Here is an 18,424-nt window from a genome sequence, read left to right as displayed (position 1 = left end):
GTTCACCGTACTCTCAAGTATGGTCTAACCAAGGTTCTATACAAGTTTAACAAAACTTCTCTGCTTTTCAATTCTATCCCTCTAGAAATGAAACCCAGTGCTTTGTTTGCTTTTTTTATGGCCTTATTAACCTGCATCGCTACTTTTAGTGATTTATATATCTTTAGATCCCTCTGTTCTTCTACCCCATTTAGACACTTATTTTCCAAGGAGTATGTGGCCTCCTTATTCTTATCTATATTGAAGTTCATTTGCCAATTACAAGCCCATTCGGCAAGTTTATTGGTGTCGTCCTGTATTTTGTCGTCGTCCTCCTCCGTATTAACTACACCCCCAAGTTTGGTGTCATCTGCAAAATTTTAAATTGTACTTCCAATTCCCGAGTCCAAATAATTTATGCAAAAGGTGAACAACAGTGGTCCCAGCACCAATCCTTGTGGAACACCACTTCCCACCTTTTGCCAATCTGAGTAACTATCTTTAAACCTAACGCTCTGTTTTCTGTTTTGTCAGCTTGCTATCCATTCTAATATCATATGATCTGACCTTAGTCATGAGTCTACTATGTGGTACCTTATGGAAGGCTTTTTGGAAATCCATGTATATTGCATCTACTGCATTACCCTTATCTACCCTTTCTGTTACTACTTCAAAGAATTCAATAAGGTTGGCCAAGCATGACCTTCCCTTTTGGAATCTGTGCTGACTACTTTTTATGATATTTTCAGTTTCTAGATGTTTTTCTATTACAGCTTTGATCTAAGGATTCCATTTTCGGGTATGATATCATAGTGCTTATGTTACTGGACTAGTAACTCAGAGGCCTAGACTAATAATCTGGAGACGTGAGTTCAAATCCCACCATGGCAGCTGCGGAAATAGCTCCAGAACTAGTCGTGCCTCTAGCCAAGCTGATCCAGTAAAGCTAGAACACTGGCATCTACCCGACAATGGAAAACTGCCTAGGTATGTCCTGTCCACAAACAGGACAAATCCAATCCGGCCAATTACCACCCCATCAGCCTACTCTCAACCATCAGCAAAGTGATGGAAGGGGTCATCGACAGTGCTATCAAGTGGCACTTACTCACCAATAAACTGCTCACCGATACTTAGTTTGGGGTCTGCCAGGAACACTTTGCTCCAGACCTCATTACAGCCTTGGTCCAAACATGGACAAAAGAGCTGAATTCCAGAGGTGGGGTGAGAGTGAATGCCCTTGACATCGAGGTAGCATTTGATCGAGTGTGGCATCAAGGAGCCCTAGTAAAATGGATGTCAATGGGAATCGGGGAAAAACTCTCCACTAGTTGGAGTCATACCCAGCACAAAGGAAGATGGTTGTGGTTGTTGGAGGCTAATCATCTGAGCCCCAGGACATCGCTGCACGAGTTCCTCAGGGCAGTGGCATTTTGAGCTGCTTCATCAATGACCTTCCCTCCATCATAAGGTCAGGAGCGGGGATGTTCGCTGATGATTGCATAGTATTCAGTTCCATTCACAACTCCTCAGATAATGAGGCAGTCTGTGCCCGCATACAACAAGACCTGGACAACATTCAGGCTTGGGCTGATAAGTGGCAAATAACATTCGTGCCACTCAAGTGCCAGGCAATGGCCATCTCCAACAAGAGAGTGTTGTAACTGCTGCCCCTTGACATTCAACTGCATTACCATCTCCAAATCCCCCACCATCAACATACTGGGGGGTCACCATTGACCAGTAACTTAACTGGACCAGCCACAGAAATACTGTGGCTACAAGAGCAGGTCAGAGGCTGGGTATTTTGCAACGAGTGTCTCACCTCCTGATTCCCCAAAGCCTTTCCACTATCTACAAGGCACAAGTCAGAAATGTGATGGAATACTCTCCACTTGCCTGGATGAGTGCAGCCCCAACAACACTCAAGAAGCTCAACACCATACAGGACAAAGAAGCCCGCTTGATTGGCACCCCATCCACCACATTAAACATTCACTCCCTCCACCACCAACGTACCGTGGCTGCAGTGTGTACCATCTACACTGCAGCAACTCGCCAAGGCTTCTTCCACAGCACCTCCCAAATCCATGATCTCTACCACCTAGAAGGACAACAGCAGCAGGCGCATGGGAACACCACCACCTCCAAGTTCCTTCCAAGTCACACACCATCCTGACTTGGAAATATATTGCCATTCCTTCATCGTCGCTGGGTCAAAATCCTGGAACTCCCTACCAAACAGCACTGTGGATGTACCTTCAACACACATACTGCAGCTGTTCAAAAAGGCAACTTGTCACCCACCACCTTCTTGAGGGCAATTAGGGATGGGCAATAAATATTGGCCTTGCCAGTAACACCAACATCCTGTGAATGAATAAAAATATCTTTCCTTCCACTGACGTTAAGCTACTTGGTCCATTGTTCCTTGGACTTGTTCTATTTCCCTTTCTTTATATAAGAATCACGTTAGCTGTCAGCTAGTCCTCTGGCACTATTTCCTTTTCTAATAATTTGTTATATATATATGTAATAGTGCCTTAGCTGTCTCTTTCCTAACTTTTAATATGCACAGAATGATTCCATCTGAACCAGGGGTTTTATCCACTGTAAGTTTTGATTACTTTATCAATTGTCATCCCCCTTTCTATCTTAAATGTCTTTATATCTTTTTTGATCTCTTCTTCTAATGTCATGTTTATCTCCCTGGTAAACATAACAGCCCGTATTTTCCGATCCCTACGAGTGTGTACGAGCTGTGTAGATATTCGTAAGGACTTCACAAGTGCCAGTTCCAGGCATGCGAAGCGCATGCGCTGAAAACCGGCACTTCCGATTTGTCAAGAATCCTCTTGACAGATCGCACGCCTGCCCTGGAGAAGGGCCTCTGCGAGTGGAGTGTTCTGCTTTCTGCAGAACCTCCGCCCGCTGAAATCTCTTAAAAGTCTTACGCCTGGTAAAAGCGGGCGTAAGGCCTGCTTTTACCAGCATAAGAGTTTTAAAAAGTTTTATAAAAAATTTTCAACTCATTTATAATTTTAAAATACTTTTTTTTTAAAAAAAGGTGTTTAATTTTAGCCCCATAAGGAACTTTAATTTTTTTTCAAAAAATTAAATTTTTGTTTAAAATATTGGCCCAGAAATTCGGGTCGAGGGCTTCCCGCGGGTGTAAGCCCCCAACCTGCACTTACTTGCGCGCCGGCCGTTGTGCTGTGGGCCCCCGTGGAATTGCGATCCTGGGCCTCCTCCAACTGCCGGCGCGCAGTGCTTGCGTATCCCAGGGGTGCAGTTAGTTCGATGCATCCCCTGGGATCACGTGGGCCCATGGGGAGCCAATCGGAGCAGGGAATGCTTCATTCATAAGTTTGACAGGAAGGGCTGTCAAACTTATAAATACTATAAGCCCCAAAACATCACTAAATCTTCAAATAATTTTTTTTTTAAATCACATTTTAAAAATATAAACTATAAATTACATGAAATAACTATTTTAAACAATAATTTAAATTTTTGAAAAAATAATTTTATTTTCTAACGGAGCTAAAAAATAAACTTACCTTTCTTTAAAGTATTTAAAAATAATAAACCTGTGGGAAAATGTTTTAATTTTAATTAATTCACCACTTACCTTGTAAAAAGCAGGCCTTGCGACTGCTTTTTACATGTCTAACTTCTGGAGACTTACCCTCCCGGGAAAACCTGCAAAAAAAAAACGTAAGTTCAATGCGCACGTGCTGCCTCTCCTGCGCACGCGTTCGACCTCTGAACCCCTTCTTTCAGGGGAAAGGAAGTGACGGTTTCCCACGCATGCGTAGTGCATGCAGGAAACCGGCACTTCCATTGGGCTTACGGGTGAGTACCCCGTGTGTACTCACCCGTGGAGACCCGAATTTCTGGGCCAATAATTTAATGTCATTTTAACTAATATAAAAAATGTGATTTTTCAAAAATTTATTTAATGTATTGAATTGTTTTTTCATCGATCCCCACTCATACTTTTGACATGTCTAAGCTATCAAAAGTATGAAGGGGGATTCCCTTCACCCATTGGTTCCCCATGGCTCACGTGATCCCAGGGATGCTTGCGAACCACATGCGCCCCTGGGATACGTGAGCCCTGCGCATTTCGTCGTGGAAAGGCCCAGGAGCGGAAATGACCAGACCTCTGGAGCCCTCGAGTAAGGGCATAGATTTTTTCCAGATCGGAGGCCTCCGCACACAGGAAGCCTCCGATCGGAAAATACGGGCCAACATAAAAATTAGGAGCAGGAGTAGGCCATATGACCCTCAAGCCTGCTCCACCATTCAATAAGATCATGGCTGATCAACTCCACTTTTCCACCGATTCCCGTATCCCTTGATTTCCCCTAGAGTCCAAAAATCTATCTATCTCAGCCTTGAATATACTCAACAACTCAGCATCCACAGCCCTTTGTGGTAGAGAAATGCCAAAAATTCCAAAGAGTGAAGAAATTCCTCCTCATCTCAGTCTTAAATGGCTGACCCCTTATCCTGAGACTATGCCCCCCTAGTTCTGGACTCTCTAGCCAGGGGAAACAACCTCTCAGCATTTACCCTGTCAGTCTCCCTTAGTATCTTGTATGTTTCAATGAGATCACCTCTCATTCTTCTAAACTCCAGAGAGTATAGGCTCAATCTCTCCTCATAGGACAACCCTCTCATCCCAGGAATCAATCTAGTGAACCTTAGCTGCACCACCTCTAAGGCAAGCATATCCTTCCTCCGATAAGGAGACCAAAACTGTGTACAGTACTCCAGGTGTGGTCTCACCAAAGCCCTGTACAATTGTAGCAAGACTTCCTTACTCTTGTACTCCAGCCCCCTTGCAATAAAGACTAACATGCCATTTGCCTTCCTAATTGTTTGCTGTACCTGCATGCTAACTCTCTGTTTACTGTACGAGGACACCACAACCTCTCTGAACACCAACATTTAATAGTTTTTCACCATTTCAAAAATATTCTGGTTTTCTACTCTTCCTACCAAAATGAATAACCTCACATTTCACCATATTATTCTCCATCTGCCACCTTATTGCCCACTCACTTAACCTGTCTATATCCCTTTGCAGGCTCTTTATGTCCTCCTCACAGCTTACTTTCCCACCTAGCTTTGTAGCATCAGCAAACTTGGATACATTGCACTTGGTTCCTGCATCTAAGTCATTACTATAGATTGTAAATAGCTGAGGCCCAGGCACTGATCCTTGCGGCACCCCACTAGTTACAGCCTGCCAACCTGAAAATGACACGATTAACCCTACTCTCTGTTTTCTGTCCGTTAACCAATCCTCTATCCATGCTAATATATTACCCCCAACCCCATGAGCCCTTATCGCGTAACAACCTTTTATGTGGCACCTTATCGAATGCCTTTTGGAAATCCAAATATACCACATCCACTGGTTCCCCTTTATCTACCCTGCTTGTTACATCCTCAAAAAACTCTAACAAACTTGTCAAACACGATTTCCCTTTCATAAAGCCATGTTGACTCTGCCTAATCATTATGATTTTTTGTGTCCTGTTACCACTTCCTTAATAATGGATTCCAGCATTTTCTTGACAACTGATGTCAGGCAAACTGGCCTGTAGTTCCCTGTTTTCTCTCTTCCCTCCTTTCTTGAATAGCGGGGTTACATTTGCTACCCTCCAATCTATGAGGACCGTTCTAGAATCTAGGGAATTTTGGAAGATCACAACCAATGCATCCACGATCCCTGCAGCCACCTTTTTTATAACCCTAGGATATATTCCGTCAGGTCATGGGGATTTGTTGGCTTTTAGTCCCATTAGTTTCTCGAGTATTTTTTTGGAGTGATTATCTACACACACATCTTGGTGGCCTTCTGTGCATGCACACCCGATCCCCATCCCCATCTGTGCATGCGCGCTGTTTACCGAAGCCGCGCATGCGCAATACCCAATAGTGTCAGCCACGCTTTCCGCAGCTCTGCGGGAGCAGGTCACTGGATCCGTTGGTGGCTAGGAGAGAGAGAGGAAATTGGAGGGGAGAGAGAGAGGAAATCGGAGGGGACGGGGAAGAGCGGAAATCGGAGGGGCAAGAGAGAGGGGGGGAGGGGAGAGAAAGCGCATCGGAGGTGGTGGGGGGGAGAAGAGAGGGGGGGATCGGAGTGGGGTGAGAAAGATTGTGGATTAGAGAGGGGAGAGGGGATTGAAGGGGAAAGAGAGAGGATTGGAGGAGAGGGGAGAGGTGGTCAGGAACTCGGCGGGGGGGAGGGGAGAGAAGTAAAGAGCAAAGAGAGCACAGTGGGGATTGGGGAAGAACATGATCCCGGTCTAAAGGTGGGGGGGATGAGAGCGAGAACGTGATCCAGATGGCAAGACTGATGTTCTTCCAACCCCACTCCCTTTACACCAGCGCCACGTTCTCCCTCTTCTCCCCCTAGACCTGGTTGATTTGTCGGAAAGCTCGGTGCGTGTATGGCAAATGACATAATTGGACTGGACAAAATCCGGAAGTCATGACACTGTCGCTATTCACTTCATACCCAATAAACCTGTTAACAATCCGTGACCTAGACACAATGCCCCATCTATGGGTGGGGAGGGGAGGTCAGGAACTTGCTGAGGGAGTGGAGAAGATCAGGAACCCGGACGGAATGGAAGTCAGGCACTTGGGCAGGGGGAGTAGGTCAGGAACATGGGTTGGTGAGGGAGGCGGTCAGAACCTTTGGGGGGGCGGGGGAGAGGTCAGAAACTTGTGCTGGGGGGGTGGGGCAGATGTCAGGAACTTGTTGGAGAGTGAAAAGGTCAGAAACTCGGGAGGTGTGAGGGAAAGGTCAGAAATTTGGGAGGTGTGAGGAAGGTTAGGAACTTGTTGGGGATCAGTGACTTGTTTAGGGGGTGGAACCCGCGAGGTTGAGCCCTGTTCTGTCTGGAGTCTGGCAGTCAGAATGGCTCGAATTACACTTGGCAAAGTAATTGATTACTTAGGCAGGCAGGATCTAATTACACATTCCAGAGAAACTGCTGATCGTGTCTTGTCCTCCAAGGGAACCAATCAGAAATCTGGTGTTGGAAATAAACGTGGCTGTACTTTTTCTCTGCTGATCTTAATTACTTTAAGTTCCTCACTCTCATTAGCTCTTTGGTATGCTTTTTGTGTCTTCTACTGTGTGGACAGATACAAAATATTTGTTTAAAGTCTCTCCCATTTCCTTATTCCCCATTGTAATTTCTCTTGTCTCAGCCTCTAAGGAACCAACTTTACTTTTGCTACTCTCTTCCTTTTTTACATACTTGTAGAAGCTCTTACAATCTCTTTTTTTATATTTCTTGGCAGTTTACTCTCATTCTGTTTTCTCCCTTTTTATCAATTTTTTTAAAAATACCGAGGCAAAGTAGTTATTTAATAATTCTGCCAGTAATTATTTAATATATCTGTCTGTGTTACTGTTCTCTGTGGTACAGTCATGTGGAGCCTCAACACCTTGCACTGGCTTGGATGTTTTTCTCCTTTTAGTTTCATATATCCATAGAGAGACTGGAAGCAAGAAGTGCTGCAGTGCAGTATGATCATGTAAAAACATTGTTAATTGAACAAAAGCAAAATACTGCGGATGCTGGAAATCTGAAATAAGAACAGAAAATGTTGGAAAACACTCACCAGGTCAGACAGCATCTGTGGAGAGAGAAACAGAGTTAACGTTTCAGGTCAATGACTTTACATCAGAAGTGGAAGAAGTTAGAGTTTAATAGTTTTTAAACATGTGGCCAGGAAAAGTAAGGGGCGGAGGAGGTGGTAGGAAAGAACAAAGGGATAGATCTGTGATCGGGTGGAGGGCAGGAGTATTAAATGACAAAAAGACTGATGGTGTACGGCAAATGGGGGTGGTAATGGGACAAGTAAAGAAACAAAAGATGGGTTCAGAGGAGGTGTAAATAGTTACAGCAGACTAGCAGAGAGGGTGGGAAGCATGGAAAATATGGCAAAAGAGGAGAAGGCTCCCATTTCCTGGGAATGTAGCGGAGAAAAGTGGGTCGATCCCAATCATGCAGACCACTCCGTTGGCCGTGTACCGATAGATCCCCATCCCAAGCACCAGCAGCTCGCACCTCTTCCACTCACGTTGGCTCTGATGCAGCCATCCTCCATTACCTTCTGTCTGAGAAAATCAAAGCGCTGCTTCAGATGTAATTAACATCAAAGTGTTAATTGAACACTTTGCTGACTTGGTAAATAAAATTAGACTCCATACTGCTACTGTTCTGAGCAAGAAATATCAGTCAGAACTAAAACTTCCTTTGCACATCAAGGTTAGAATTTACAATCTGCGCTGTTCTCATACTAGCGCTTGTTTGAAATTCCTCACTGCACTATTTTAATAAAAGTATTGGCTCATTTATTTTGAACTTTCATCCAGAGTCTGATTGGAATTTCTGCCTTTAAGTTGCTGTGAAACGGCGTACAATTTTTTCAGAACTTTCCCAGAGATTGAGGTGAACTTAAATTTTCCTTTGTGTTTGTGTAGCACGCATATACCATTGTATTGTCCCATTTGTTCAATTAAGTCTATTGCAGAGAAATAGTCCCTTTTAATATTTTCTAATGGAGAAACAAGGAAATGTTTACAAGAAATCAGAGATAGAGTTAGTGTTTGCCTTTATTCAAACACCCTGTAAATAGCACATCGAGATTTGTCATCTTGAATGCACAAACTGCTCTGATGGTGTCTCTAACACTGAATGTCTAAACATTGCTTTGTAAGGATCTTGGATGTATAAATAGAGCTTTGACAGCTCTGTAATTTTGAATGTTCTATGGCGAGAGCTATTTCTGGTATCCGTAGGGTAGATTAGATGCTATTAGAGCACTAATTCTGAGAAGTCTTGCTGTGTTCTTTGTAATTGAATCACTTACAAGTAATCTTGTCCCTTGTGATGAGATCTCTGAGACTATTAATTATCTGTGAGAAAGCCGTGAAGAGATGGGATTATCTCCTGCAAGCACCCTCCACTGCAAAACTCAACACCCACAAGGGATATCAGCAAAAATTGAGAACACCTTGTGCTACAATGCAGCTCTGTCCAAGTTGGAAAGTCTGCAATTCTCTCGCTCCCATTTCAACATTAGAAACTGCTACTGCTAAAGAAACAATAAAGTTCTTTGTTGTATCAATTTGAAGTATAAACAACAGCACATTTGTGGTAGATTTACCCTATCTTGTGGCTGCCCATAAAGTTCACACAAAATTATTCCTTTTTATCAGAATTGTAATTCGCTCAGGGAATTATAATGAAACTTCTTTGTCTGGCACCTTCACCATGTGAGATGCAGCACAAATTTATCTACAGTGTTGCACCAAGTCCCGTTCAGCCATCACCCCTGTGCTCACTAACCTACATTGCTTCCTGGGCCAACAAAGCCTCAAATTTAAAATCCTCATCTTTGTGTTCAGATCTCTTCATGGCCTCGCCCCTCCCTATCTCTATAACCTCCTCCAACCCTACAATCCTCCGTGAACTTGTGTTCCTCCAATTCTGACCTTGTGTGCTTCCTCAATTTCCTTTGCCTCAGCATTGGCAGCTGTGCCTTCAGCTGCCTAGGCCATAACTCTGGAATTCCCTCCCAACACCCCTCTCTCCTTTTAAGACGCTCCTTAAAACCTACCTCTTTGATCAAGCTTTTGGTCACCTGTCCTAATATCTCTGTGTCTCAGTGTCAAATTTTGTCTGATAACATTCCTGTGAAGTACCTTGTGATGTTTTACTATGTTAAAGGTGCTATATAAATGTAACATTATATCTGGGCCTTTCATACTATGTTCACAGACCAACAAAGTTACTAATTTCATATGGAAATAAAACATTCGACAAACACAGTATTAAACAGTGTCTTGCGAAATAGGTTCTACAGTGTGCTTTGCTTGATCAATTTGTTCTACCAGAGCCACAGTTACTTCATGAGCTAATGTTGTGCTGGATTGGACTTGCCAAGCTGCGACATGGAACAATCCTTCAATAAATGTTGTTCTTTGGATCTCCCTGCAAAGGAAGATTTATTTTCTGGTATACCACTTCCTAATGCAAGTCTCAAGATAAAATTATAGTAACCTACCTCTACCTGGCTCTACTGTAACAGTTTCAATTGCTATCTGGAGGATCACCAAATGAAGAAGCAACTAAGAGTATTCACCTTTAGTATGGTCTTCCTAATACTTGGAATGTAGCTTATTCTTGTGCCAAACTTTAGCTGTCATTCTGTTCTTCAGTTCTACACTTGAGCTTTTGAAAACATTTTGCTTTGGTTGGTGAGTACGTGCAAGTGGCCCATGGGCTTGGCCGTTATGTAGCATATGAAGGGGTGTAAGTGAGAGTGCTATAGTCCAAAGTCATAAGAGACTGTCTTTCATTTCTCTCATTTATACATGTTAGATAACCTATATTCAAAAAGTGAGAAGGACTGTATCAAAGGTAGGTCATTTTTAAAATAAAAACTCCCACTCTGACAGAATTTTGACGGGGTGATTTATCCACATTGTATTACTGTGCATGTTTTTTTTTACTGAATGTAAGGATTTTTTTTTAAAGAAAGCTAATTTCTCTGGTTGTAGGGTACGTTTGGTGGAGCGAGGCTCCCCCCATAGTCTTTCACTAATGGAGTCGGGAAAGGTAAGTGGACCATGGATATAAAAGGGAAAAAGCCTTTCAAAGAGGCTTCAAAAAGGTTATTGATCAGCCAGGTATCATACAGATTAAACGGCATACCTCAGACTACACCAATCCCTAGTTGGAACAATAGGAGTGAAAAGACTTGAGCCAAACCGCTGGTAATTTTTCATGTGGTAAAATTGGACTTGGTAATGCTGGGAAAGATTAAAATTTTCCCTTCATTTGCCACGGGGGATTAAATATTTTATCTTTAGAAACTAAGGTGAAGAGCCAAGGCCCATAATGAGGACATCACTGAGGTGTAAAGGACAAGATCAGGTAAATCAGGAAGTAGCGATTCGATGACGGTTTTTTAAAAGCCTGAGGGCGTAGAATGAAGAAAAGACTGAGGGAGGAAAGGAGCTCAAAAGCAAAATACTGCGGATGCTGGAAATCTGAAGTATAAAAAGGAAATTAAAAACCAGAGCGTGTCAGGAAGGGGCAGAAGGTATGGAGTAAAAGGTAAAGTAATAAAAAGGGCAAAAGCAGGAACTAAGTGTCACAAAACATCTTTGAAAGTTCTCTATCTGAATGCACGTAGCATTCGTAACAAAATAGACGAGTTAATGGCACAAATAACTACATATGGGTATGATCTTGTGGCCATTACAGAAACATGGCTGCAGGGTGACAATGCCTGGGAATTAAACATACCAGGTTATTTAACGATCAGGAAGGACAGGCAGGAAGGAAGGGGAGGTGGGGTGGCTATGTTAATAAAGGAAGGAATCACTGTAATACAGAGAAATGATATTGGGTCAAAAGATCAGGATAATGAAACAGTTTGGGTGGAGGTAAGGAATAATAAGGGGAAAAAAACACTAGTGGGCGTAGTCTATAGGCCTCCGAACAGTGGCAACTCTGTTGGACGGAGTATCAATCAGGAAATAGTTGAGGCTTGTAATAAGGGAACATCTATAATTATGGGGGATTTTAACTATCATATTAATTGGACAAATCAAATTGGGCAGGGCTGCCTTGAGGATGAGTTCATTGAGTGTATTAGGGATGGGTTTCTTGAGCAGTATATAACTGAACCGACCAGGGGGCAAGCAACCTTAGATCTGGTCCTGTGTAACGAGACAGGATTAATTAAAAATGTCCTAGTAAAGGATCCCCTTGGAATGAGTGACCATAACATGGTTGAATTCCATATTCAATTAGAGGGTGAGAAGGTTGGATCTCAAACAAGCGTGCTAAGCTTGAATAAAGGAGACTATGAAGGTATGAGAGCGGAATTGAGTAGAGTGGATTGGGAAAATAGATTAAAGGGTAAGACGATACATGATCAGTGGTGTACATTTAAGGAGTTATTTTACAACTTCCAAAAAAAATATATTCCACTGAGAAGAAAAGGGTGTAAAAGAAAAGACAGCCATCCGTGGCTAAGTAAAGAAATTAAGGATAGTATTCGACTAAAAACAAGGGCATATAAGGTAGCCAAATCTAGTGGGAGGATAGAGGATTGGGAAAACTTTAAAAGACAGCAAAAAATAACAAAAAGATTGATTAAGAAAGGGAAGATAGATTATGAAAGTAAATTAGCAAAAAATATAAAAACAGATAGTAAGAGTTTTTATAGTTATATAAAAAGAAAAAGGGTGGCTAAAGTAAATGTTGGTCCCTTAGAGGATGAGACCGGGAAATTAATGGTGGGAAATATGGAGATGGCAAAAACATTGAATGAATATTTTATATCAGTCTTTACAGTAGAAGACACTAAGAATATCCCAACACTGGACAAACAGGGAGCTAAAGGGGGGGGAGGAGCTAAACACGATCAAAATCACTATGGAAGTGGTACTCGGTAAAATAATGGGACTCAAGGCAGATAAATCACCTGGACCTGATGGCTTACATCCTAGGGTCTTGAGGGAAGTGGCGGTAGGGATTGTGGATGCATTGGTAATAATTTTCCAAAACTCCCTGGACTCGGCAAAGGTCCCGGCAGACTGGAAAACTGCTAATGTAACACCCTTATTTAAAAAGGGCAGTAGACAGAAGGCTGGAAACTATAGACCGGTTAGCCTAACATCTGTGGTAGGTAAAATTTTGGAGTCCATTATTAAGGAGACAGTAACAGGACATTTGGATAATCATAATTTAATAGGACAAAGTCAGTATGGTTTTATGAAGGGGAAGTCATGTTTGACAAATTTGCTGGAGTTCTTTGAGGAAGTAACATATAGGGTGGATAAAGGGGAACCAGTGGACGTAGTGTATTTAGACTTCCAAAAGGCATTTGACAAGGTGCCACACAAAAGATTATTGCTTAAGATAAAAAATCACGGGATTGGGGGTAATATTCTGGCATGGATAGAGGATTGGCTATCTAACAGAAGGCAGAGAGTTGGGATAAATGGTTCATTCTCAGACTGGCAATCAGTAACTAGTGGTGTTCCGCAGGGGTCAGTGCTGGGTCCCCAACTCTTTACAATCTATATTAACGATTTGGAGGAGGGGACCGAGTGTAACATATCAAAGTTTGCAGATGATACTAAGATGGGAGGGAAAGTAGTGAGTGAGGAGGACATAAAAAACCTGCAAGGGGACATACAGGCTAAATAAGTGGGCAGAGATTTGGCAGATGGAATACAATACTGGAAAGTGTGAGGTTATGCACTTTGGCAGGAAAAATCGTAGAGCAAGTTATTATCTTAATGGCAAGAAACTGGAAAGTACAAAGGGATCTGGGGGTACTGGTGCACGAAACTCAAAAGGTTAGTATGCAGGTGCAGCAAGTGATTAAGAAGGCCAATGGAATGTTGGCTTTCATTGCTAGGGGGATAGAATATAAAAATAGGGAGGTATTGCTTCAGTTGTACAAGGTATTGGTGAGACCGCACCTGGAATACTGCGTACAGTTTTGGTGTCCATACTTAAGAAAGGACATACTTGCTCTCGAGTCAGTACAAAGAAGGTTCACTCGGTTAATCCCGGGGATGAGGGGATGGACATATGAGGAGAGGTTGAGTAGATTGGGACTCTACTCATTGGAGTTCAGAAGAATGAGAGGCGATCTTATTGAAACATACAAGATTGTGAAGGGGTTGGATCGGGTGGATGCAGGGAAGATGTTCCCGATGATGGGTGAAACTAGAACTAGGGGGCATAGTCTTAGAATAAGGGGCTGCTCTTTCAAAACTGAGATGAGGAGGAACTACTTCACTCAGAGGGTGGTAGGTCCATGGAATATGCTGCCCCAAAAAGCTGTAGAAGCTACATCATTACATAAATTTAAAACAGAAATAGACAGTTTCCTAGAAGTAAAGGGAATTAAGGGTTACGGGGAGCGGGCAGGAATTTGGACATGAGTCTAGGTTTGGATCGGTCATGGCCCTGTGGGTAGCGGAGCGGGCCCAGGGGCTGTGTAGCCTGATCCTGCTCCTATTTCGTGTGTCTAATTCTGTTAGATTCAGGAGATGGTTCTGTGATAGTGGATTGGCGGTTAGGATCAGATCAGCCATGATCTTATTGAATGGCGGAGCAGGCTCGAGGGGCCTACTCCTGCTCCTATATCTTATGTTCTTAAACAGAAAATGCTGGAATTACTCAGCAGGTCAGGCAGCATCTCTGGAGAGAGAAACAGAGTTAACATTGCTGGTTGATGCCCTTTCATCAAAACAGGCAAGGAGTTCCGTGGTTCTGGACAAGTTAAAGTTGGAGACTGCAATGAATCTTGATTGCAACATTGTGTGATGTAGTGAGGAGGAAGTGGGTGTACAGTACTGTATTTGAAGGTTAGGAGGCATAAGGTAGGTAAGTTCAGAAAAGCACTAAAAAAAAGGAAGTACATGTGGTTGTGATGGAGAGAAAGACTGGATAACAGCTGTGATGGAATGGATAGGTCTTTGGCAGGAATGGATTTGATAGGCCAAATCGCTTTTCTTTTTTCCTGCTTTTTTTACGTTTGCATACCTTGATTACCCAGCTTGCTAATTATAGATAGTGCCTCAGATCCCAGTGTCATTGATGAAAGGAAAAAATTGATAATTGGATTTAAAAGTAAGCCAACTGTGGGAATTGAATGATTGGAAGAACTAGTCTCTGTGGTATAGACCCAAGTTTAAAAATAATTCAGGGCCATTTTGGATTTGTTATCAAACCACTTCAGGTTTGGTTTCTGACCAAATATTACACGCATGTGCTCTTTTTATGTGGTTGTGTAAATGTTGTATCACTTATGTAACGCGGGAGTCTTGCATGTTTTCTGTAGCAACTAGACTCACAGGCCTAGAAATTCAGTGGGCTTTGCGCCCAGTTAAGGCCCAAAGAGGGCCTCTGCGCCAGTAGAGGAGGTTGCGCTGATATTGAGCTCGGCGGTAATGGCGGCGGTAGCCGGTAGCGCTGCGCCGGCACCGATGACGTCATCGGTGTGTGCAGTGCCCCGTTTCCGCCCCGATGCCGGCCCGACGCCCATATTCAGTTGCCGCCGCCTCCTCCGTGGCGGCCGCTACTAACATCCGGAGACCAGGGCCTTACTGCAGCCTTAGTGGGGCGCATAAAGGTGGAGGTGCGGCCGCCCGCTTTTTCGGCGGCCGCCTGCCCGCACCTCCTTCCCCGGCCTCCTCCACCACCACCCCCCCCCCCCCCGCGGCATTGCCGGCTGCTTTCCGCGAGCCCGGCACTTCTCCGTGGTGCCGGGCTCATTTGCCGGCACAATCCAGCGGCGATCTCCCCGTTGCAGGCACCTCCACCTTAAGAGAAGGAGGAGGCCTGCAGTACCGCAGCCTGCCGCACCGCATCGGGTGGCGCAGCGGCACCTAGAGCGCTGAAATTCAGTTTCAGCGCCCCAAGCAGGGGCGGGCACACCCTGGAATAGCGCCCAGTTCCGACTTGGGGCGCAAAAACTGAATATCTGACGGTCGCAACTGGATCCGCGCCCAGCGCTAACTTTTGGGCGCTAGCCAGCTGGCGGGGCCATAGTGAATTTCTAGGCCACATTTTCTTTGTCCCCTTAATGTCTTATCTTTTATTAAAGCAAAATACTGCTGGAAAACTGAAATAAAAACAGAAAATGCTAGAAATGCTCAGCCGGTCAGGCAGCATCTGTGGAGAGAAAAACAGAGTTAACATTTCAGATTGATGACCTTTCATCAGAACTGGGGAAAAAATTAGAGCTGTAACCAGTTTTAAGCACATTCCTGCCCCTGTACTTGCATAAAATCTGTTGCATCTCTATTTTTTCTAGTTCTGATGAAAGGTCGTTAACTCTTGTTTCTTTTATTTTTTTATGGTTGACTGAGTTTTTTTTTAAAGATGTAAAGTACTGTTGAATTAACAATCAACAAGAACTCATGGCAAAAATAATGAACTGTCTTAACTGATCTTCAGCTCAGTCTATTTAATCTCCTTTCTTTTGCAGATTCTCCCTGGAGTAAAGGTCATCATAACTAATCCAGAGACAAAAGGCCCTCTGGGAGATTCTCACTTGGGGGAGGTGAGATCAGGAAGAACCAAATGTTAATCAAAACAAGTTGATGCTACAATTAGTTCCCAGTTTCTACAAGCTGGAAAATGTAGAGTTGGAAAATTATCCTGATAGTAATATTTATCAATATAGTGGTAATAATATGACTGTGTTGTGCATTTTTTGACATGTGCTTGATCTATTACATACTAGCAAATCTATATAATTAGTGTATTTTCTAAAGAATTTTTAAGTTAACATTCAGAATAAAAGGTTACCCTTGGCTTTGGTTACAGTCCTGTTTCCTGGGCATGGAGTTGATCAGGGACTGACACAGTTGTTGCCCACTGGCTTCCTTCACCTCATCGTCCGTCACCTGCAGCAATTGCTGGAGGAACATTTGGACATGTATGTCGTACTTCAGATAGTGCTGCAACTGCCTCACTGAGTTTAAATGCTGAGACTTGGTCCCTCTACATATTTGTCTTTCCATAATTATTCTTCTGTTCTTTTGTTCCCATCCTCAGTGCCAAAAGAAGCTCTGAGTATAGTTACTGTTGTTATGTAGGCAAACATGAGAATTAGGAGCAGGAGTAGGTCATGCGGCCCTTCGAGCCTGCTCCGCCATTCAATAAGATTAACCTCAACTCCACTTTCCCGCCCATCCCCATATCCCTTGATTCCCCATGAATCCAAAAATCTATCTATCTCCGCCTTGAATATACTCAACAACTCAGCTTCCACAACCCTTTGGGGTAGAGAATTCCAAAGATTCACAACCCTCTGAGTGAAGAAATTCCTCCTCATCTCTGTCTTAATGGCCGACCCCTTATCCTGAAACTATGCCCCCTAGTTCTAGACTCTCCAGCCAAAGGGAAGCGACCTCTCGGCATCTACCCTGTTAACCCCCCTCAGAAGCTTATATGTTTCAATGATATCACCTCCCATTCGTCTAAATTCCAGAGAGTATAGGCCCAATCTACTCAATCTCTCCTCATAGGACAACCCTCTCATCCCATCCCAGGGATCAATCTAATGAACCTTCGTTGCACCGCCTCCAAGGCATGTATGTCCTTTCTCAGATAAGGAGACCAAAACTGCACAGTACTCCAGGTGTAGTCTCACCAAAGCCCTGTACAATTGTAGTAAGACTTCCTTACTTTTGTACTCCAATCCCCTTGCAATAAAGGCCAACATGCCATTTGCCTTCCTAGTTGCTTGCTGCGCTTGCATGCTAACTTCCTGTACGAGGATACCTAAGTCTCTCTGAACACCAACATTTAATAGTTTCTCACCATTTTAAAAAATATTCTGGTTTTCTATTCTTCCTACCAAAGTGAATAACCTCACATTTCACCACATTATACTCTATCTGCTACCTTATTGCCCACTCACTTAACCTGTCTATATCCCTTTGCAGGCTCTTTGTGTCCTCCTCACAGCTTACTTTCCCACCTAGCTTTGTAGCATCAGCAACATTGCACTTGGTCCCTGCATCTAAGTCATTAATATAGATTGTAAATAGCTGAGGCCCAGACACTGATCCTTGCGGCACCCCACTAGTTATAACCTGCCAACCTGAAAATGACGCGATTAACCCTACTCTCTGATTTCTGTCCGTTAACCAACCCTCTATCTGTTACCCCCAACCCCATGAATCCTTATCTTGCGTAACAATCTTTTATGTGACACCTTATCGAATGCCTTTTGGAAATCCAAATATACTACATCCACTGGTTCGCCTTTATCTACCCTGCTAGTTATGTCCTCAAAAAACTCTAATAAATTTGTTAAACACGATTTCCCTTTCAATAAAACCATGTTGACTGCCTAATCATATTCTAATGAGGCCATATGGATAGAAATTAAAAACAAAAAGGGGGCAAGCACCTTGCTGGGAGTGTACTATAGGTCCCCAAACAGTCAGGGGGAGATAGAGGAACAGATATGTAGGCAAATCTCAGAGAAGTGCGAAAATAATAGGGTAATAATAGTGGGGGATTTCAACTTCCCCAATATTAATTGGGATAGTCAGAGTGTGAAAGGCTTCGAGGGTGCAGAATTCTTAAAGTGCATCCAAGAGAGCTTTTTGAGCCAACATGTAGAAAGTCCTACAAGAGAGGGGGCGGTACTGGACCTAATTCTAGGGAATGTAGCCGGGCAAGTGGTGGAAGTGTCAGTAGGAGAGCATTTTGGCGACAGTGACCATAATTCAGTGAGATTTAAGGTGGTCATGGAAAAAGACAATGACGGCCCGGAAATAAGGGTTCTAAATTGGGGGATGGCCGATTTTAATAAGATAAGGCAGGATCTGGCCAAAGTGGACTGGGAGCAGCTA

At 43.4% G+C, this 18,424-nt stretch overlaps 1 protein-coding gene across 2 annotated transcripts in view; it reads left to right on the top strand.

Annotated features, from left to right (window-relative positions):
* Window positions 1-18,424, top strand: part of LOC147120033 (disco-interacting protein 2 homolog A-like) — a 58,033-nt gene that overhangs the window by 26,379 nt on the left and 13,230 nt on the right. For both annotated transcript variants that reach the window (XM_085985540.1, XM_085985539.1), the window contains 2 exons: window positions 10,580-10,637; window positions 16,042-16,116. In XM_085985540.1, coding sequence (XP_085841666.1) covers window positions 10,580-10,637; window positions 16,042-16,116 — 133 coding nt within the window. The remainder of the gene's footprint in view (window positions 1-10,579; window positions 10,638-16,041; window positions 16,117-18,424) is intronic.

This window comes from Somniosus microcephalus, chromosome 4 (genome assembly GCF_052327205.1).
Source record: "Somniosus microcephalus isolate GS21.2 chromosome 4, FLI_Smic_1.0, whole genome shotgun sequence".
In the NCBI taxonomy this organism is placed as follows: domain Eukaryota; kingdom Metazoa; phylum Chordata; class Chondrichthyes; order Squaliformes; family Somniosidae; genus Somniosus; species Somniosus microcephalus.
Note: the sequence above shows the minus strand (reverse complement) of the source record. Positions and strands in the feature narration are given on the sequence as shown.